A 22,777-nucleotide genomic window follows, 5' to 3' on the forward strand; every position below is an offset into this window, starting at 1 on the left:
CAGCACAAAGCAACTGTGCAGCTCATTGTGCAATGTTGCAAACATAATGTTTTTGAACTCTCCAAAATGTAATTCTTAATCTAAAATAGAATTTTACAGATAAACTTAATCTAATCGAGGCATGACTAGACTACAAGTAGACGTTTTCCTTAAATGGACACAGTCAGACAGAGGGGGAGATTTGAGTGTGGGGGTATGTGCGTATAAGAGAGAGAGAGAGAGAGAGAAATAAGCGTTTTGGTGCGAGATCAGATAAGCAATACCCAGGGAGACGGTCCGTAAACATCGTTGGTGATTGACACGACTTGTGAAAAACTTTACATTTTACTATCAGTCTGTAAAACTGCATTTTTCAGACCCGCACGCTGCCTTAGAATGGGACATGCGGGAGGTATATGGGTCGAGGGTGGTCACTTGAAACCCGTTTTGATCGGCCCACACTAAATATCTACCCAATTTTCACAGGTCTGGAGGAGCTTTGAAGAAAATTGAGCAGATTTGCGACGACGAGCCCCTCTGGAGGAATTTGAGAGTGTTTGAGGATTAGGTGTTTATTCTCAGCATTAGACCTGGCTGAAGAACCATCTGATGCCTCGGGAGGTGAAGCTGAGCCGAGCATTCCAGTAAATAGAGATGGTTGAGATAAAGAGTTGAAGTGACAAGCTTATAAACTTGGACAGAGTGTTGGCATACAGTTGGGCTTTTATGCAAAGCAGATCGTATTCTGATATGTATGGAACATTATCATGCTTTCAACGTTAATCAAGAGTCAAACAAATAATCAAAATATCACAGGTACGTGTTCACGATGAGAAATGCTACCATATGACTCTTTAAAATGGCATTGTGGCTTCAAAGGTTCATGTCTGTACTTTCCAGTAAATCTGATATAATCACTGTACTATACCAGTGCGTTTAAAATTAAGACACGTTCGCCATCTAGCGGTTATTAGGAACGTTACACTTCAGCGTGATTGTTCGTTTGTGGCCAAAAGGTGTCGCTAGTGAAATGTACCTATACAGAATTAAAATAGTCCCCCAGCTATTTACCATCTTCAATGCCGTCTTCAATATTTCTTTATTATATTTAATTTAATTAGTTATTGTTTTAAACTGGTATTGCTATTCTGTTAGGCTATTCCATTACAAATGTCATGGCCTCACCATACATAATAAACAAAGATAACACAAAACAAATACACGACACAATAAATAAAACAACGTAAAAGACTAAACAATACACAACGCACACATATATTCGCACGCGTACACATTTGTATTTAACGTAAAGACTAATTTGACAAAATGCATTTGACAAAAAATGTCAAATATATGTCGAAATGGTAACCAACCTCGCATTGTCATCTCAGGCAGAGAAACTGGGGAATGATCCAGTTTTACTTTTGTCTGTTAAAAAACTTTCAGAGGAAAAATAAATCGTGTGATTGACCTCCAGGGGGCGTGGCATAACGCGCGCGGGCCCGCCCTGATGTACCGATGACAGCACGGACAAGATGGCGGCCAGCTGGGAAGTGAAGTGAGGATGTCAACATCATTTCTTCAGTTCGAACAAGTCTGGATTTTCTCCACGTATCCCATCGATCGAGCCGCGGTGTAATTCCCGCGCCGTGTATTTGTTTTAGGAGCCGAAACCGGGTTCGCAAGCGCGCGTATGTCTTTGCGCCATGTTTTGGAAATCCGTATGCGCAAAGAGGACCATCAACTCTTGATAAGCGTTCTGGCCTGCGCGAGCCTTCAAAACCTGTCTTGAAAAGAGGGTTTCGACCACATATAGCGCGTTACATCGAAATTCTCGGATCTGTCTAAACGAGGCTGTTTGCTCGGTGTTTGCGCTGATTTCCGCGAGGAAGCGCAGCAGTTCGCGTTAGAGCTGCGGAAGTGGAGGAGAGATTTTCACGCCAGTCATCTTTCGCGGATGCTCTTTACCACACACTCTCCGGCTGTAAAGCATCAGAGACCGCGTTAAAACTGAAGCGAACAGGATCCAGAGGTGCATTAGGAGGGTTTGCTGACTTGCCAGTTTAAGTGATTCAAGTGACGCCATGGCTCATTCTCCAGTGCAGGGCAGTCTGCCTGGAATGCAGGTAAAGATACACACAACACCATTTACAGTATCGTGTGGGGTTTTACGCATACTGGTGTAAATGTGTTGCCCTGTGCCACTCTTTAGAGTTTCCACTGTTTGGTAGAAGTTTCAGAAATGCATTTCCCTAAATTGTGAATGTTACATTTCAGGCGAGATGGTTTTGTGTGGCTCTGAGCATGCGTGATGGCGAATGGATTAATGTAGTAATAATTGACCAGATGTGCTCTGAATGGGTTTGGTTTTAATGTGTCTGAAACGATCAGATGCATATTTCCAGCAAACGAATGGTTTTCAGTCTTTCATCATCTACAGAGTTTAGAGGACACGAACCAAGAAGCATCTCCATTAAATATTAAACGGCCCTCCAGAGAGCAATAACAGAACGGCAGTTTTTCTGGGGCATCCTTTTGTAAAGGAAGTCAATGAAGATCATGTATGAAGACGGATGATATTGTTACAATGAAATTCCTTTTAAGAAGCTTTTTGTTCTTCGGGACAAAAAGGTCCGTCTGCGTCAAAGAAAGGAAAACTAAAATGACGGAGACGAGAAACGGGGAAGGTGGGCGATAAGAGATGACGGAGAGATGGGGTCTCCAGAGGGAAGCCGCTATAACTGGGTCTTTTGGATGGGTTTGTATGCACACTCGTACATATGATGGGACTGGCCTCAGGACAGGAGTGCAATCTGCCATCTGAAGAGTACGAATTTGAAGATACTGGAAGCGTAGACTCTTGGAAATAAAGATGGGATTGGCTGTCTGTGAAGCAACTCAAATAAGAAAAAAAAGAAACGTGAATTATTTAAGAGTTCATGGACCTCTGCGGGGAGAGCCACTGGGTCAATGGGTTTCATGCTAACATAGTATTTCCTCATGGTTCACAGAGGAAGTGCTCTCCATCTCTCTTCCCCATCCCCCCATCATCATGTCAGGTCATTCCCTAAGTGCAAGTCAAATTATTTTGGTCCCCTGTTAAGAGTAAATGGACATGTTTCCGTGAGTTGTAACGCTCCTCATATGGCAACCTATGAGGTGTTTCCACCTACCTGAAGCCGAACTCCGATGAAAGCTAAGGGATGATGGGTCCTTCTAAAATAATTTGTTGGCCGTTACACCTGTCAGCGTGCGTTGGGATCTGGATTACACAGATCAGATGGGAGTGAAGGCGAGCAATCGGCATTAGGGCTGAATCAGGGAGCAAAGCTTTCATCATCTGCTTGATGGGACGAGTAGAGGACAGCTAATAAATCTCTGAGTGATGCATTAAAGGGGGGTGTATGATCTGTGCGTTTGTGTTGTGTGTGAGCAAGAGCATCAGCGGTTTTGTTTCGCTTCATTAGATGAGTTTGCCAATCAGGCTCGAAGATGATTCGTCAGCACACTCAATTTATCACTGACTGCTCTTCGCTGGTCTTTCTGTCCTGTTTCATAATAGGTTTTCTCGTCGTCATTTTTAGTTGATCTGAGTCATGTGCTGGAAACAAACATGATTCTTATGCAAAGTAATGATATCGAAAGATATCCTTTGTGGTTCTCAATGAATTAAAATTCTTAAACTTTTCTTGGAGGTATTAGTGACTTCTAGCTTAGCCTTTCAAAGCATAGTAAAGATTCAAGGTATAGTTCAACCGAAATGAAATTTCTTTACTCTCCTTTATATCGTTCCAGACCTGTATGACTTTCTTCTGCAGAACATAAAATATGGATTGTGCCAAAATGAAAATTCTTGGCCGAAGCCGAATACAAATGACACACTTGTCCGAATACCAAACAAAGGCTTTTCATATGTTTTCCATTTATTTAGCCAAATATTTCACCATTGCATAAACTGAATGGTCAAAATGTGCTTTTTATATTGTGTCTTGCTTTTCAGTTTAATACAATATAACTTCAAATAAAATTGATCAAAACAAGTCGGAAAAATGGATTCTTGAATGGCATATATTTGGCCTTTTAGAAATATGAATAAACTAAAACTGGTGGATTATTATAGGCTACGGTGCAAAATGATTTCAAGAAAAAAGACTCAATGCAAGCTATTCTGACTGGCAACCATTTCAGTTCACGTCTCTCCTCCGAACTCCGCCCACTAAAGCTGTTGTTCCAGTGTGAAGTACACAAGTTACCGACCGGTAAAGATGCTTTTATTCAGAAATGTACCGAGTTCCGTGCTGTGTCTTTCTCTGACCCTTAAAAATGCTCCACACACTGCCGACACGTTTGCTGCATTAATAAAGTGCGCGTGTCGCTCTCTCGCTTTTCAATTTTAACACGATTCCTATATATAGACCCATTCACACCAAGAACAATAACTATAAAGATCGATTATACAAATGTTATTTTAAGTGTTGCCGCTGTCTTTCTGAGACCATGTATCTCGTGTATATTTTTATTTACATAATTATTATTAGTCATCTTTAGTCATTTACAAATATCTTACCAGTTACAAAATATGAAAAAGAGCTTGTTATGTTTTCTCATGGAATTTGTACATCTGCGTAAATCCAACCACACCTATAGTGATCCAGAAGAGTGATATTGTTTAAATTTAGTTTTCCGGCTGATGAATGACAAAACTTTGAAAGCCGATCAAAACCCTTTCAAACGAAAAGGCCTTGTGAATTTAGAAAGTGAAACTGCAGCACACAAGCTTAGAATTAACATGTATTTATTGGTGTGAACACTGCTATAGTTACCGCTACAACTATCTTTACAATGAGCAATCTTGACTGGGCTATAATTCAGGCAACCTAGATGCATTTTGTGTTACAACAACGTTCTGCAGACGCAGAAATCTGCATCTTTCGTCTCCACCACACCAATTCTGCTCTGTTGTCATCTTTCAACTGGATTTCACACGTTTTACGTGGCCTTGAATTTCAGCATCTGTGTAACCTCCCAATAACCTCTGATACGGCATGGAACAAGCTGTACCTCGGCTGGGTCTGGTTGCAGAATAACTCTGCATCAGATATGTTTAGATTTTACGCTAGCGAAAGAGATTTAAAGGATTTTAAAGTCTTTAAATCTACATTTTTGGAAGCTTAAAGGACGTGCACGACAGCAGTTTGGGATTGTATTAAATTCAGGTCACATTGACGATGTAGAAGTGTTTTTCTTTACCAGAAGGATCTCGATGAAATGTTGGAATGGGTTAAAGAGATAAGCTTGCACGTGGTTTGAGGTTTACATCTTTCCTCTGCTAGTTTTGGTCTTGTTTGCTCAAGTGCTGCTCAGTTTAACCGCCCTGGGCTCTGGAGGTTGCTGCCTCATGTTAATAATGACAACGCATCTCTGTGTTTTCCTTAAGAAAGTCTCAGGGGTCCGAGACATGACTGTGTCCTCAGGAAATTTTGGTCCCAGGCAGATGTGCTTCAGATCTCAGGCATGCATACAGAGAATTAAGTCAAGGAACTGTCAGTTAGTTGAATTATTATCTGCAAATGTATCTATCTACAAATAATGGAATTAATAAAATCGAGTTATTTTGACAGATTTTTATCTTTATTCCAGAATTCAAAAGCGGACCCTGAGGAGCTGTTCACCAAGCTGGAGAGAATCGGCAAGGGCTCGTTCGGAGAGGTGTTCAAGGGCATCGACAATCGCACGCAGAAAGTGGTGGCCATCAAGATTATAGATCTAGAAGAGGCTGAAGACGAGATTGAGGACATTCAGCAGGAAATCACAGTATTGAGCCAGTGTGACAGTCCGTTTGTCACAAAATACTATGGCTCCTATCTTAAGGTGAGTGACCTTTGTGACCCCGCACGTATGACAAGCTCACAGCGTGACCTCAGGGATGTCACAGAGCTGCACGGGGCAGATATTTTTTGTTATGTATTCGCGTTCTGACAACACGCTGTTTCCATGGTACCATTTTGGTTGCATCTTTAAATTCGTCTCCTTTGAAAGACTGCTGCTTTGCCACAACAGATTCTGACAGATGCTTTGACTGTTGTCACGTGTAGCATCGCTTTTTTAGAGCCACAGCGTCTGCGTTGCTTTTTTAAAAATGTTCCACGAGTCAAAAATAGTCCAGTTTTTGAAGCGTTATGAGACCCCACTGCAATCCGTTTCGTTCTGTCGCACTACGTCTAGCTGTTTTTGAATGCAAAAATGTGCTTTACGGTCAGGCAATGTAGAAGCCAGCCTAATGATGCAGGGCTTCCTTAAAGGGATAGTTCACCCAAAAATAGAAATGTTCCTTAAAACATCTTGTTTTGTGTTCTGATGAAGAAAGAAAATCATACAGGTTTGGGTTGACATGAGGGGGGTTTTGTGATGAAAGAATTTGTATTTCTGGGTGGAATATCACTTCAGGACCGATAAGTTGCTCTGGCAACCCACCAATTTGTTGATTTAGCAAACAAGTCGTTTTGCACATCTGTAGCATCATAACTTATTCACCCTCATGCCATTCTATTTCTTCAGCTAAACACAAAATGTATTTTGTATTAAAATATTCTCATGTTGACTTCTATGGTTCTCAGAATTATGAAGTTCCAAACACACATCCATCCTTCATTACATTGAACCCTTAACACTCCTGTGGGTCAATGATTGTGTTTTGAGGTGAAATGACATCTTTCTGTTTTGAGACAAATTATAATCTTACTTTAGTATGTTTATTGAAGAATGTGCTATGCAGTATATACCATGCGTTTTATATATTTTAGAATTTTCTGTATTTTTCATACCGCTGTCACTAATATCTGCATTAAAATATATTACTGTAAAGCTTCTTTTTGTGGAAGGCGCAATAGTAATACATTTTAAGTTATTTCACTACAGTAAATTTACCAACTGGGGTCAATTGGATCACTTTAATGATGAACCTATGTGCTTTTTGGACCATTATGAGACCTGTAAAAGATGATAACACAATGGCTTTTTAATAGAACATTGTTTGTGTCATACCTCTGGGTCGCCAATGAAGGTGATAAAATGAGAATTTCTTTATATTTGGGTGAACTATTCATATTTGGCGGAGCCAGAATTTTGACAGCAGGAGTTGTTTTCATGCATAGCAGTTTGTTTCGACAGCATTTAAGCTTTGCGAAAATTGTAAGCAAACCTACTAACTTATGAAGTAAGATTAAAGATGCCACATGTTTTATCTTTCTGGATAAAGCAGAATTCACACACATCAATATTATATCAACCCGCTCTGCTGTTTGGCTCAGCATCAGACAGCATGTGGGATACATTTCCAACTGTGCCAAAGTGTTAAAACACATCACACGTGGGCGTTCTTTAAATCAGCGTTGAACCCGTTCCAGTCTGTCTCTCTCTTGCTTTCCTCGATCACAGCGTGCACCAAATGTTTTGAATCTTTGATGTCCGTTTAGAGTTTGCGATTCTCGACAAAAAAACTTTCACCAGTGTCACAAATGGAGACAGAAATGTCGCTGTTCGTTCAATCAAAAACTTCTTTACTTGACATAAGCTTTCCTGTAGCTGAGTGAAAAGAGCATTGCGTTAACAACGCAAGATTGTGCGTTCGATCCCAGGGGATTGCACATACCTAAAGATAAATGTGACGGAGTTAAATGCAACCATGATTATGTGCTTTGAAGTCACACTTCTTTGTGTTGTGCATTTAAAGCTGCTGGTCGGAGAGACAGACACCGAGACAACAGCTATAATTTTGGCCTCTGGGAATTTAGAACATGTATTTTGGGAAGAGAGACTTAGTCTGTAGCATCAGTTATTACTTTGATCATCTCTAAAGCAAAACAGTAAGTGAAGTCGCTACTATGCGCTGTACACAGCTTGCTTCATTTTATATAACGTCTCGGTTACGTATGTAACCTCCGTTCCCTGATGGAGGGAACGAGACGTTGTGTCGACAGAATGGGGTTTGACTTGAGAACCTACCTTCTCTGACTGACTTGAACAGGCCAATGAAAATTGGCGAATGAAATTTGCATGCCGGACTCCGCCCCCGGACATCCGGGTATAAAAGGGAGCCGGCGTGCCGCATTCATTCACCTTTTGTGCTGAGGAGCCTGAGGATCTTGCCCCGACTGCTGCAGCGGGCGGCCAGTGTTGTGGCATGAAGGACACAACGTCTCGTTCCCTCCATCAGGGAACGGAGGTTACATACGTAACCGAGACGTTCCCTTTCTGTCGGTCTCTCGACGTTGTGTCGACAGAATGGGGTTCCTCGGAAAACGCCACAGCGCTGTGCCGCGTCACAATTCCTCGCGAAGCGACGCTGACTGGCCTGGGCGTGTCAGACGTGAGCGCTAAGCATGAATTGCAACCTTCCAGCGGAAGGGAAGGAGTCCAGAGCTTTCAAAAAAAAGATGGGAGCCCCTTCCACCGGCCGTCACGGACGGCGGCCTAGTTCTCTTAACAGCGAGAAGCCGCCCGGCACCGTAAGGCCACTGGGAAGCGTCATTCCCCCCTGAGGGAACGCGCTACGGAGACCACTTCCTACCGCAGGGAGGAGCTTTAGTGGAGATTCACACACGGTCTCACCGGATAGGGGAGAGCACGTGGGAGACATGCAGACACGAGATGGTGTCGCGAGCAGGTGAAGTACACCTGGGAGAGGTCATGGGCCATCGATTGAGAGCCATTCATGAGAAGACATCAGACGGAACCGCCCTGTGGGGGGGTTACTACGTGTGGAGCACTAGGCCTTGTTTGAGTCACTGCTAGAGCTCAGAAACAGGCCAAGGGAGGCAGGGCTGCTCCGCCGAGCCCGACGCCGAGGAGTGCTTAGTGATGGATGGAATGCCTACTCTTCGCCCACGTGGGGGGAAGAGGGGAGGCTGGATAGCACCACGTCTCACCTATGGAGGAGTGCTATCGCAGGCGTACGCCCACCGGCTGCCGGACTTACCTGGCGGTGCTTCGTAAGACTCTGGCTGATACCGGTTCCACGCGGAGGCTGTAGAACCTCGCGAAGGTGCCGGGCATAGCCCAACCCGCAGCTCTACATACGTCTGCCAGAGGGGCGCTCTGAGCCAGTGCCCACGAGGAGGCCACACCCCTGGTGGAGTGTGCCCTCACTGCAAGCGGGCACGGGAGATCCTGTGATCGGTAAGCCATTGATGGCGTCCACGATCCAGTGCGCCAACCTCTGTTTGGAGACAGCCCTCCCCTTGTGCTGACCTCCCAAAACAGACAAACAAGCTGCTCAGAGCTCCAGACGCTCTGCGTGCAGTCCAGGCAGAGGCGCAGCGCGCGCACTGGACACAACACGGAAGGGGTTGGGTCTTCCTCCCGAGAAGGGAGCGCCCGCAGGTTCACCACCTGGTCCCGAAAGGGAGTGGTGGGAACTTCGGGCACGTAGCCAGGCCGGGGTCTCAGGATAACGTGAGATTGACCAGGCCCGAACTCTAGGCAATCCGTGGCCACGAAAAATGCATGTAGGTCCCCTACCCTCTTGGCGAGCGCCGCTAGGAGAGCCGTCTTCATCGAGAGATGAGAAAGAGCGGCATCTCTGAGGGGCTCGAAGGGGGGCCTCTGGAGGCCCGCCAGGACCACATTGAGGTCCCAAGAGGGAACGGAGCGCGGACGGGCCGGATTCAGCCTTCTCGCGCCCCTCAGGAACCTAATGACCAGGTCGTGCTGTCCCAGAGACTTCCCACTAACTGGCCTGTGATGAGCGGCAATTGCGGCTACATACACCGTCAGCGTGGAAGGGGAGAGATTGCTCTCGAGTCTCGACTGCAGGAAGGACAGCACGCTCCCGATCGAGCATATCCGTGGGTCTTCTCCACGAGAAGAACACCAGGACGAGAAGAGGCGCCACTTAAAAGCGTATAACCGCCTCGTGGCTGGGGCCCTAGCCTGAACAATGGTCTCTACCACCGCTGGGGGTAGACCACTCAGGATCTCCTCGTCCCGTCCAGGGGCCAGACATGGAGGTTCCAGAGGTCTGGACTCGGATGCCACAACGTGCCCTTCCCCTGAGAAAGGAAGTCCTTCGTCAGGGGAATCGGCCAGGGGGGAGTTGTCGTCAGGAGCATTAGCTCCGAGAACCAAGTCCGGTTGGGCCAGTAAGGCGCAACTAGTAGCACTTGATGCTCCTCTTCCCTGACTTTGCACAAGACGTGTGCAATGAGGCTCACTGGGGGGAAGGCGTACTTCCGCTTGTCCCGCGGCCAGCTGTGCGCCAGGGCATCCGTGCCGAGGGGGCCCTCGGTCAGGGAGTACCAAAGCGGGCAATGGGTGGTGTCCAGGGAGGCGAACAGGTCCACCTGTGCCTGCCCGAACTGCACCCAAATGAGCTGGCGCGGGGGTGGAGCCGCCACTCTCCGCGGGGCGTCGACTGACGAGAGAGCGCATCGGCTGTCTGGTTCAGGTCGCCCGGGATGTGCGTGGCTAACAGAGACTTGGTCACCTGCTGGCTCCACAGGAGGAGGCGTCGGGCGAGTTGCGATAGCTGCCGTGAACGAATACCACCCTGTCGGTTGATATATGCCACGGCAGTCATGCTGTCCGACCGGACCAGCACGTGCTTGTCCTGCACGAGGGGAAGGAACCTCCTCAGTGCAAGCAGCACCGCCAACAACTCTAGGCGATTGATATGCCAGCGCAGGCGGGGGCCCGTCCAGAGACCCGACACTGCGTGCCCGTTGCACACAGCACCCCAACCCTGCAGGGAGGCGTCTGTCGTCACCACGACGCGCCCCGAACCTGCCCAAGAGGGACCCCTGTCCGCAGAAAGGTCATTGAAGACCATGGGGTTAGGGTGCGCCGGCAGAAGGGCGTGATCGCGACGCGCCTGTTGCCGGTGTGCCACGCACTCCAAGGAACTCTGCTCTGTAGCCAGTGCTGTAGCGGTCTCATGTGCATCAACCCGAGGGGGACCACCCCCGCCGAGGACGCCATGTGTCCCAGGAGCCTCTGAAAAAGTTTCAGCGGGACAGCTGGCTGCTGCCTGAAGTTCCTCAGGCAGGTCAGCACTGACTGGGCACGCTCGGAAGAAAGACGTGCAGTCATGGAGACAGAGTCGAGTTCCATACCGAGGAAAAGGATGCTCTGCACAGGGGAGAGCTTGCTCTTCTCTCGGTTGACCTGTAACCCCAAATGGTCTAGGTGCCGGAGCACCAGGTCCCTGTGTGTACACAACAGATCTCGCGAGTGCGCCAAGATGAGCCAGTCGTCGAGATAGTTGAGTATGCGCACCCCCTGCTCCCTGAGGGGAGTGAGGGCGGCCTCCACGACCTTCGTAAAGACTCGAGGAGACAGGGACAGACCAAATGGGAGGACGCGGTACTGATATGCCTGTCCCTCGAAAGCGAACCGTAGGAACGGCCGGTGACGAGGGAGGACGGACACATGGAAGTACGCGTCCTTCAGGTCGATCGCCATGAACCAATCCTGACGCCTGACGGACGTCAGAATGCGCTTCTGCGTTAGCATCCTGAACGGCAGCTTGTGTAGGTGCTTGTTCAGGGTACGCAGGTCCAAGATGGGGCGCAGCCCGCCACTTTTCTTGGGGACAATGAAATACGGGCTGTAAAACCCGGAGTACATCTCAGCCAGAGGGACGAGCTCGACCGCCCCCTTCGCCAGAAGGGTAGCGACCTCGGCCCGAAGCACAGGAGCATCTACTCCCACTGATGTGAAGAGGACGCCCCGAAACTCGGGTGCGCATAGCCGAGACGGATCGTTCGCTCTAGCCACCGTGCCGGTCTGGGAAGAGCCAACCAGGCTCCCAGGTACCGAGACAGGGGGACCAGAGGTTCGATCTGATTCACTGCCCCCGTGGGGGGTGGTTCGATGGCTGGCAGTACGGCTCCCTCGACGCGGGGGGGACCCCGGGGAGGAGAGCGGCTCTGCCGAGGTGCCTGTCGGGCGATATCGCGGCATACCGCACCGTCTGACTGAGGGTGCTGGTGGCCACTGAGAGTATACCCAACCATGTGTCTCGCCGAAACACAACGTGGGGTTGCCGAACACCGTCCTGCGGAGGGTGAGAGCGGCTGTGAAGAAGACCCAGGGAGAGAGAAAGCTCTTTCTGTGAGAAGTGGGCGCCAGGCCCTGAAAAGGACCCGGCTGGTGTTGCTGGGACGGGGCAGGCACCGTCCCAGTCCGACCCTCTAGCGATGTAGTTGCCAGGGTCGGGCCCGGTGAACTCGATCTCCCTGGGTTCACCCCGTCAGGAACGCTTCTGCTTCCGCGGAGGTTGGTGACGGGATGGTGCTCTCCTCTTCGACGTCCTTCTCCGGGAGGCCGCCTGTGCAGGGGGCGCTGGGGCCGGAGTCTGAGTCGGAGAGGGGCGGGGCTGCTGGGAAGCAGACGCCGCGCGGGACCTCGACGGACGATAGGCGGCCGGGTCGCGGCGGGGCAGAATCGCCTCCGTCTGCTTCTGTACAGTCGAGAACTGCTGCCCTCGACCGTATCACCAAACAGCCCACCCTGCGCGATGGGAGCGCCGAGAAAGCGAACCTTCTCAGCGTCCCGCATCTGTGCAAGGTTCAGCCAAAGGTGTCTCTCCTGGACCACCAGTGTGGACATCGTACGACCCCAGGGCTCGCGCCGCCACCTTTGTCGCCCGAAGAGCGAGGTCAGTGGCAGTGCGGCAGTAGCCCAGGGTCGGACTTTCCCTCGTGCAACTCCTCCAACGCCCTGGCCTCCTGCAGGATGGCCATGGCGCGAAGAGCCAAGGCAGCTTGACCCGCAGCGTTGTAAGCCCTCGACACCAGCGATGCCGAAAACTTACAAGCCTTGGAAGGGAGCCTTGGTCGATCTCTCCAGGTGGCAGCTGTCTGCTGGCACAGGTGCACCGCGACTGCACGTTCCACCTGAGGGATGTCGACGTAGCCCTCAGCTGCCCCGTCATCGAGGGAAGTCAGGGCGACCGAGCTAGTCTGACGTGCACGCGCCGAGAAGGGGCGTTCCAGGTCCGACTGAGCTTCTCATGCACTTCCGGGAAGAATGGTACCGGTGCCGACCGTGGCTTAGTCACGGCCGGTCCCCAGATACCACGTGCGTTGGGCGGACTTACCTGGCAGTGCGGTGCACTGCAGCCCAACACTCGCGGCCCGGGAAAGCATGGTTGACATCTCAACGTCCGCTTCATCCTGAGCTCGACCCCCCGGAGGGGGAAGCTCTAAGGAATCGTCAGGGTCGGATGCCAAGAGGACGCCCTCCGATGCTGCGAGCGACATCTCATCGTCGTCACGCCCCGTGTCCGAGTACGTGACGGAGGAACAAGGCGGCGTACCGCCTTTTCCGAGACGGTCAGACGAGCGAGGCGGGGCGTGAACGGTCCGCGAGCCGATGGCTGACGGATTGAGGCTCACGGTAATTCCCCGATCACCCTCGCTGCTCGCCGAAGCGGACGGCAGGGCTGATGCCACTGCTGCCGCAGAACGGGAAGCACTCGAGGTGGCGGCTGATTCTCGGAAGAACGCAGCTACCCGTGAACGCAACGTCTGAATTACCATCCGCGCGCAGTGACGCAACGTCTGGACAGCCATCCGCGCGCAGTGACGCAACGTCTGACTAGCCATCCGCGCGCAGTGCGGGCAAGATGTATCCACAAACGCTGCCTCAGCGTGCTGGAGTCCCAGACACACGAGGCAGACATCGTGTCCGTCCCCTTCCTCGATGAGTGCGCCGCACCCATGAGCACAGCGGGACATGCCGCGCTGAAGAAATATTAAGCCCTGAAAAGGGCTCGCTCTTTAGAGAGATGCCTTGGAAGTTGCCGAGACGCCCAGGGGAAGTCACAGGAAAAGGGACAGTCCGCTGCACCACGTCGTAAGACCAGCAACACGTAGATAGTATCTGCAGAGTCGTCAGCATCAGGATGCGAAGGCTCCGAAGAACAAAAGGTGAATGAATGCGGCACGCCGGCTCCCTTTTATACCCGGATGTCCGGGGGCGGAGTCCGGCATGCAAATTTCATTCGCCAATTTTCATTGGCCTGTTCAAGTCAGTCAGAGAAGGTAGGTTCTCAAGTCAAACCCCATTCTGTCGACACAACGTCGAGAGACCGACAGAAAGGGAACTGTATTATAAAAAGCTTTTACACAGCGACACAATGTAGACAACATTAGTGAGGATGGAAAGGGGTTTGACATCAGTGAATATAGTTGTTGATACCAAACACTGACAGTGTATGTATCTCATGACATGTTAGTCTTTAGATATAACACTGGTCGATGCATAAATATCTTAAAGGGATAGTTCACCAAAAATGAAAATTCTATCATCATTTATTCACCTTCTTGTCATGTCAAACCTGACTGACTGACTTTCTTCTGCAGAAAACAAAAGAAGATATTCAGTAGAATGTTGGTATCCGAACAACGGCGGTACCCATTCACTATCGTACGGACACACAACCAATGGAAGTCAATGGGTACCGCCCTTGTACATTTTTCAAAATATCTTACTTTGTGTTCTTTTTTGAAGCTCCAGAAAGTGCATCAATCGATCAAAGAACGTCTCAACACGGCTCCGTGGTCTAAACAAAGGTCTTCTGAAGCGAATTGATGCATTTGTTTAAGAGTCAACGCTATTAACGTTTATGTCTAACATCTGCTGCAGGCGAACGGGAGGCTTGTTTTTTCGGGCAAATGACGCAGAGGACGAAACACAGCATTTTTCAGCCAATAGAAACACTGCCTCCTCTGGGCGGGAGCTTTCGTCACCATAATGTATCGGGAAAACAAGCCTCTTGTTCGTCTGCAGAGAAGACATTAGACATTATCGTTAATAGCATTCTTCATATGGATATATTGTGATATCTCTTAAACAAATGCATCGATTCGCTTCAGAAGACCTTTGTTAAGACCACAGAGTCGTGTCAAGCCTTTCTTTTAATCGATGGATGCACTCTTTGGAGCCCCACCATTCAGTCCAATTCTACCGCTTAGAAGTAAAAGGATACGTAGTATTATAACCCCGACTGCATTATTCTTCAAGAAGAAAGTCGCATTCACTTAGGATGCCTTGAGGGTGAGTAAAACATGGGGAAATGTTGATTTAAGCCTTAAGGACAGCTTTAATGCTTCACTTACATTTGATATCACTCTGTATCGAGTTAGATCCAATTTATAATGAAGATTATATCTAGTTGCGTTAGTTGCGCTTGTACTGAGTGATAATTGTTTCATAAACACCTTCTTGTAAAATCCGACTCAAGTCTTCAATCCAAATTTAATCTAAATATTTTATCAACGCCGTCTCGCCATCACATTGTTCACTACGGGACCATGCGTACGCAGTCTTTTGGTGCGGGTGAAGCCTGATGATAAAGGCAGAATCATTTCGTGCAAGGTCCGTGTTCTAAAACGTATTTAATGTATCTAAAACATTTCTAGCGAGAACAATTTGTGCACCTGTCAAATAATAATGCGAAAGAACATTCTGATCTTTCCAGCTGCATTAATACTCACCGTTAAATGAAGTAAATGAATTGTGTTCTTATTACTTTATATTCAATTACTTTATATGAATACTTTATATTCAATGTCTACACACACACACAGTCTCTAACTCTTCTCTTTTCATCATCATGTGAGCTTCTGTATGTAACCCGGTTTTTACCCTTCTCACTACCCTCTCGCTAGCTAATGGTTAGGCTCTTTAGGAAAAGTTGTTGTTGTGGGTTGTTCAAAAGTTAATGGATTTTCACCGTCTTTTTTCTAAATCCTCTCCATTTCTCTCTGGCTTTAGGACTCAAAGTTATGGATCATCATGGAGTATTTAGGTGGTGGATCTGCACTGGATCTGGTATGATGCACAATGTTGTCTTCTACGTATGGATTTTGTGTGTAAAGTGTTGTTATGGAGTGACACAATGCACTATTTTAAAAAGCGTTTAATGGTTGGCATGCGGAACAGACTACATTGAAAGACTCCAAATCCATCAATTGTGCCACGAAACTTGGATCTAATGAACTGGTAAAGGCAAAAGTGGTCATGTATATGTTACACAAATAAAAACTTGGTAATTGGGTCATAAATAATGTTTATATAACAACTCATTGGATTCATGCATGTATAAATGCACTTTTATTTTTATAAGCATTGGTTATCACTGTGTCTACACTGGACGCGGCTGGCACGACGTGACACAACAAAGGCTTGTGCTTAATGGGTTTGTCGTGTCACGTCACATCCAATGTTGACAAATTTTAAAATTATAATGAGTTCTATTGTCTTTTGTTGTGTAATCGCATCAGGTGCAGACGTGGTTTAAGGCTATGATGTCTAATGTTTCTATTTTTCAGCTGGAGCCTGGTGCTCTGGACGAAACGCAGATCGCCACCATTTTGAGAGAGATTTTAAAAGGTCTGGAGTATCTTCACTCTGAGAAGAAGATTCACAGAGACATTAAAGGTATTAACACCGAAATAAAACCAGTTTGTGCCTCACAACCCATTTTATGCAGTTACACATCTGGCAGTCGCCTCAATCCAAAACATCTTGAATGGACGAGTGTATTTAGAGTATAGATTTGTATCAGTCCAGTAGTTTCCTGGAAATCTAACTTATGATCTCGAGGTTATTAGCACCTTGCAAGTGAGCTACAGGAATACTTGCAATTTGTATACGTAGATAGCAAGAGCTGGCTGCAATTTCCAGTTTCAGCTTCATTAGCTGTGTTTCCATCCTAAGTGGCAAATATAACGTTTGAACAAATTTGAAATATTGTACAAAACATCTGCGAATAAAGCACCGTAAGATAAACCGGCAGCAAATTTCCGTTAGAAAATTGAGGTCTTTTTATGAATAATAAATAATACAAAATATACTTTCGAAATGCAATTAACACCGTTGTGTCATCTTGCTTTCAGAGGCTCATGCCGTTTTTTGGGCGGTTTGTCTGGAACCATTTCAATGGCAAACATTGGCTTCAGGCATGGCTAAAGAATGAGGCTATACAACTAGATTGGTTCACTGGTTAGATATGCACATCGCAGATATTATTCCGTGAATGTTTCTGTTCTAGTCTATGCACATAATCCTATCTGCGAACAATTGTATCCGACTCAATTGGACGCAGATGTTTTTATGCACATTTTTAGAATTGATAAATGTCCTCCATCCAGCACCTTTCATGCGATATCCCAAAGTGCACATAAAATAGGTGGATAAAAACATAGCAGTTTAGCACCAATGAAAAACTTGTTTGGGCATTCATGCATTTCTTTTGGTTTGTGCCAGTAGTAGATTCTTTTGGTTTTCTGTATAATCTTTTTCAAGACCGCTACACCAGTTTCAAATAAGTTGCAACTTGACTCAACACCCTCCAGAGCTACGGGTTTGTCTCGAAACATTTCGTGTGACAGGAGTTTCTAATGCTGTTTTATTGCAGTCTTTCTGTATTTGGATATCATATCTCACTTTTTGTTTGTACTTTCTATGCCTTGTTTGTTTTTAAGCTGCAAACGTTTTGTTGTCGGAGCAAGGGGAGGTGAAGCTGGCAGATTTCGGAGTGGCCGGCCAGCTCACAGACACACAGATCAAGCGAAACACATTTGTGGGCACACCCTTCTGGATGGCACCAGAGGTCATTAAACAGTCTGCATATGACTCAAAGGTGGGCGTCAGTGTAGTAAAAGTACTAAAGTACGTTTTAAAGATGACTTGAAGGTTGGCCGTGTCTTCATATTCAGATCGTACATTTTGAGGGAAATCTGTCCACAAGTCCTTTTTTACTTTTCCTAACAGGCCGATATTTGGTCGCTGGGCATCACAGCAATCGAGCTGGCGAAAGGAGAGCCCCCCCATTCTGATCTGCATCCTATGAAGGTGCTGTTTCTCATTCCAAAGAACAACCCCCCCACACTGGAGGGCAACTATTGCAAACCTCTGAAAGAGTTTATCGAGGCCTGTTTAAACAAGGAGCCCAGTTTTGTGAGTATGCTCATAAAGAATTTCCCAGAGTTCCTCTAGTCTGGTGGTCCACTAATTCTTCTGTTGACCATGGCTGTGTTCTACCTAGTGAGCTGCCTACCTAGGGCAGCATTTGAAGACATCAAAGACCTGCTTCACACTTACTTGTTGCAAAAGATATTTGGGACATATTTTGAGCCAGCATCTCAGTTGGAGAGTATAATCCCAGAATGCATTGTGGTTTTGTGTTGTTAAAAAGGATAGGTAACCTATACATGTTATTTAATGCACCTTCATGTTGCATTAAATGTCTTCATCTGACTATCTTTTGTGGAACATGAGAAATGTCTTGGTGGCTCATAAAAACTATTGTCAACCACACTCTATTTGCGACAACCCGTCAAAATAAAAGTCTGATTAACTTGAACATCCAGATTAAAAACACTGTATTGTATTATATCGTTCACTATAGTAAATTCTAGTATTCTAGTAGTGAACTGATAAGATACATAAACACTCATACTTACTCTTTCAGTGTTCACAAGCTCATGTCATTGTCATAAAATAGTGTGCAATGCTCATAACAGCATCAAATTGCAAAAAGAAAGCGAGTCTTAATTCTCTGATTGTTGCATTTGACTTATTTCACTCTTTTGTCTTCTTATCTCTTCCTGTCAGAGACCGACAGCCAAAGAGTTGCTGAAACACAAGCTCATCGTACGGTACGCGAAGAAAACATCCTATCTGACGGAGCTCATCGACAAATACAAACGCTGGAAGGCAGAACAGTCTAGAGCCGAGTCCAGCTCAGACGATTCAGACTCGTACGTTACATAAAAGATTACGTAAAGGGGTTTTATATTACACTTAACCCTGGGTTAACCCCGGAGTTACTTGTAGTTTTGCGGTGCAAAATGTTTACAGTGTTGTGTATATTTGTGTAGCAACAGACAACCACATTTATTTCGTATGTTACCCAGAGAACCAGACGGTCAGGCATCCGGTGGCAATGACTTCAGCAATGACAACTGGATCTTCACCATTCGAGAAAAGGACCCCAAAAAACTGCAGAATGGAGCAAGTCCAACAGAAGATGAGGTAGGTGAAGACTCAAAGTCGCCTGATCATTGAGTACAAATGTTTGTTTATCGCAGTGTGTGATTATCGCTGTTTATACAGGAGCCGAGCAAGAGACCCCTGTCCCAGAGTCTTTCCACTGTCATCACTCCAGTCTTTACCGAGGTAGGAACATCAAATTTGTCAACATCACAAATTGGCCGGTTAATATTATGGATTTGGTTATCCAATCACAACTGCTCATCCGAACGCATCACTGTTGACACCTGACAGTAACATGCATCAAAGCTTTTGACCTCCTGTGCTCGGAATCCGAAGCATTTTTATTAAAGTTGAATTGAACATTTTCGACCATACCGCGGAATCTACCTGAATTTAAAACCACTTGTGATCAGATCACACCCAGTTTGAACGGGATCTTTCTGTCAGGGTAGCCATCCATTTATGTTGAAGAGCCCCTTCGTATTTGTACTTGCGTGAGATATTGTTGAAGGATTGAAAGTGGCCCTTGATTTTATTACATCTTAAAAGCATCTTCTGAAGGCGGCGTCACTCCTTCGGGCCTCTTACTAATCAGCGTGAAGCAATGAGGTATTTGTGGCGGAAAATAGAGGGATGCTGGGAAAAAAAAGCCCAGGGACAAGTGACTGCACACTAATTTGTTCCACCCTCTTCTTCATTGAAGGACAAATCCTTCCATTTCCTGTCACGCTGTTTGTGAGAACGCAGTGGACTGTAGGCTGGACTGTCAGTCTTGTCACTCAGTATGAGAGATGCATTAGAAAAGTTGTGTGGATGCATTGAGTTTAAAGCAGATGTGTAGCATACATCTATATGTACTGTATGTATATAGTTTGCATAAAGTTGCAGTTTGCAAATAGTATACCGTACACACTGTATACTTGGCTTTATAAAAGGTTGTTTTTTACAACTATATATAGACTGGTAAATAAAAGGTTGTAGGTTCCAATCCATCAAGGGGTCATACTGTCCGCAGTTATCAATACTTATTCCCAGGTCTCTCTAGCAGTTGTAATTGGGAAATTATTTGGATAAAGCGTTAACTGTCAAATGTGTGTTGGGATAGTTGAAGGGAGGAGCTGGAGAGATGCCGGTAAAGCCTGAAGTTCTGGAGGAGCTCAAGGAGTCTATTTACCTCGCAGAGGAGGCGTATCCGGGAATCGCAGACGTCATGGTCACCCAGCTTATTCAGAGGCTACAACGGTAAGGATTGCACAGATCCTCGGTAGTGGATGTAAAATAAATCTGCATTGTTTTTTCTTTAGATCTTATATTCGTATTATCATTTATGTTCCAACATTTCATTAAAATAAAACAATTTGAAGTGGGGGAATATAACATTATGAACAAAAATGTTTTTCTCTAATACATCCTAGTCACACTTACTGGCACCCTCCCAATACATAGAATATCTCCCAAGTATATTCCCATTGATATTTAGATTTTCTTAGCACACCAGGTTGACTAGAAACATGATGCTGTCCAGTCATGACTTCTTGTTGCACAGGAGAATAAATATTAGTAACACGAAGCCCAAACCCCCTTAATAATTGATCACAATGGTTAAAACCAAAGTATATAGTTCTGATGTGCAATATAGTTCTGTTGAGCTACACAAAATATGAAATGTCTTTAAGGAAATCGTACAACTATAAAAAATAGAATTTCCAACATCAGGGCAATGATCAAGACGTTTGAATGGACTGGAGATGTTGAAAATCTGCTTGAAACAGGATGTGTGTCTATATTGTCTCATATATTGAGAATCATTTGATGGCCGAAGACTCTTCAAAGAGCACAGATGGAAAATTGCAGTAATCAGTTCAAAATCAGGTTCACTGTTCAAGAAACAAATCTTGTGCGCATATGGAAAAACAAACCCCACCATATTAATCTGCCATACTGCAACTTCAAGCAGGACTGGGATCTATGGCCATACGAAATGAAAAAGTGTTTTTTTTGGCAGCAAGGCAAACAGGGACAAAAAAATGTTCCATGTCCACAGTTAAGTATATGTTGCCAGATCTTTATTTTTGTGAATCTACTTTTATACCAAAGGTCCTGGACATCTTGTTCAGATACATGGCATCATGCTTTGAATAAAATACCAAGAAATTAAAAATGTAAACCTGACTTGCTCCGCTAGAAATATTATAATGGTTCACGGTAAGATCTTCCATCAGCACACTGGTTAAAATAAAACATCAAAATCCACAAAAAATGTGTCACTGAACGCAAAATCAAGATCCATAGCCATCCCAGTTGAAATGAACACTATGAAATGAGTGGGAAGAACTGAAGATAAGTAAGCACCAACATTTGAAGGATCTTAATAGATTCTCTATGAACGTAATGGACTCGGATGACTTCCCATATATTCTTAAAGTTCGTCAGACATAAAAGAAAAGACTTCGAGCTGTTTTTCATGCAAATGGGGGTTGCAGAAAGGTTTTAATACAAGGGTATTAAAACATTCAAATATAAAGATATCTCGGCTTTGATGTGTCAGAATTTAAGATGACAAATAAATCTGATTCTGTTCAGCTGCTCGAGCTTTCTTCACGCATGGATTTATCAGCTTTATCTTTCCCACATACAGGTTCTCTAGGGCAAGAACATCTTCCTCCTCGCACCAGTGATTATTCCATTAGCCTGTCCGTCTCTCTTTGGTCCCGCCCCCCCGGCATCAGCTCAGCGAATCCTTACACCAGCAGACTCTGTGACGTCTACCCTGGAGGACCAACTGTCCTTCAATAGCTTATCAAGAGAACTTATCAAACTCCTCAAGCTTCCCCTAGTTTCACTTTTCTTTTTAATCTCCTGGAACACTCTCTGGAGTGAGTGAGTAACCGTGTGTGTGTATGTGTCATAGTGTGTTTCTAATGAAGACAGCATAGGTCGAAACGTAGATGTTACTCATTTGGCTAAGCACAGAATGAGTCGGAGACTGATAGTTTTGCATTATGGCACCCAAGCTTTTGGAAGAATGCATTAGGCATATGCCATCACAGGGCAGTGAGATGGGTCGTCTGTCTCATCTCACAAGAAAACAAGATAGTGTGCATGACAAAATGCATGTGTGATGATGTATGTCTGTCAGTGCGTGTGTTTTCAAGCCCTGGCGTGAAGGAGATTGCAGTTCTCGTGCTGAAATCTCAGGTAATCTGCCGCGAGCAGAGTAGTCATCCAGGAAGACAGAGGGCGCTGTTTGGATTTGTGTACAGATCTGTGTATATAGTCTCAGTTTTACAGACCTTTAAAAGAGATGATGGATTTTTGCAAATGAATCACTGTGTACAGATGGCCAAGAGCTTCTGTAGATATTGTTAGAAACAAAAGAAAGGTAAATATTTAAAAATCAAGCCTCTGAAATGGCCATTACTGAAATGCCTTGCCTTTTTATCAAATGTACATTTTTGGGGGTGCTCTGTTAATTTTAATAAGAAATTAAAGGGTTTTACTCATAAATAAGAATTAAAATCCTACCAACAGTCTCGGCTTTCTTTTTGATTCACTCCAAAAACTCAATCGTATTAAAATTCAGAATTTATGGTAGATGTATACTTCATTGAAGCACTTTATCAAAACCCCAATGTTTCATTTCAAGTATTCTTATTGAAGCAGTGGTCATTTAAAAGCCATTTACAAGTCAACATCGTGTAAGAAATCTAAAAATACATCTTTCCCAAAAACACAATGCAAATGTTTAAGTGGTTATAGGTAAGTGTCACTCCATAAAATAACACTATTACAAATG

General features: G+C 45.7%; 1 protein-coding gene across 2 annotated transcripts; it reads left to right on the forward strand.

Moving 5' to 3' along the window:
• Window positions 1-1,493: 1,493 nt before the first annotated feature.
• stk24b (serine/threonine kinase 24b) lies at window positions 1,494-22,619 on the forward strand (the record flags this gene model as incomplete). Of its 2 annotated transcripts, XM_079460195.1 has the most annotated exons (11): window positions 1,494-2,105; window positions 5,620-5,850; window positions 15,757-15,813; window positions 16,314-16,422; window positions 17,469-17,626; window positions 17,758-17,943; window positions 18,601-18,746; window positions 18,903-19,020; window positions 19,102-19,164; window positions 20,087-20,223; window positions 21,620-22,619. In XM_079460195.1, the coding sequence occupies exons 1-11, from the start codon at window positions 2,064-2,066 to the stop codon at window positions 21,657-21,659; spliced, it is 1,287 nt and encodes a 428-aa protein (XP_079316321.1). In that variant the 5' UTR covers window positions 1,494-2,063. The 2 variants fall into 2 exon arrangements, with proteins under 2 accessions (XP_079316321.1, XP_079316322.1); XM_079460196.1 differs by lacking the exon at window positions 21,620-22,619 and having other exon boundaries at window positions 20,087-20,227.
• Between the last annotated feature and the right edge of the window lie 158 nt (window positions 22,620-22,777).

Source organism: Barbatula barbatula, assembly GCF_947034865.1.
Source record: "Barbatula barbatula genome assembly, chromosome: 7".
NCBI classification, from domain to species: domain Eukaryota; kingdom Metazoa; phylum Chordata; class Actinopteri; order Cypriniformes; family Nemacheilidae; genus Barbatula; species Barbatula barbatula.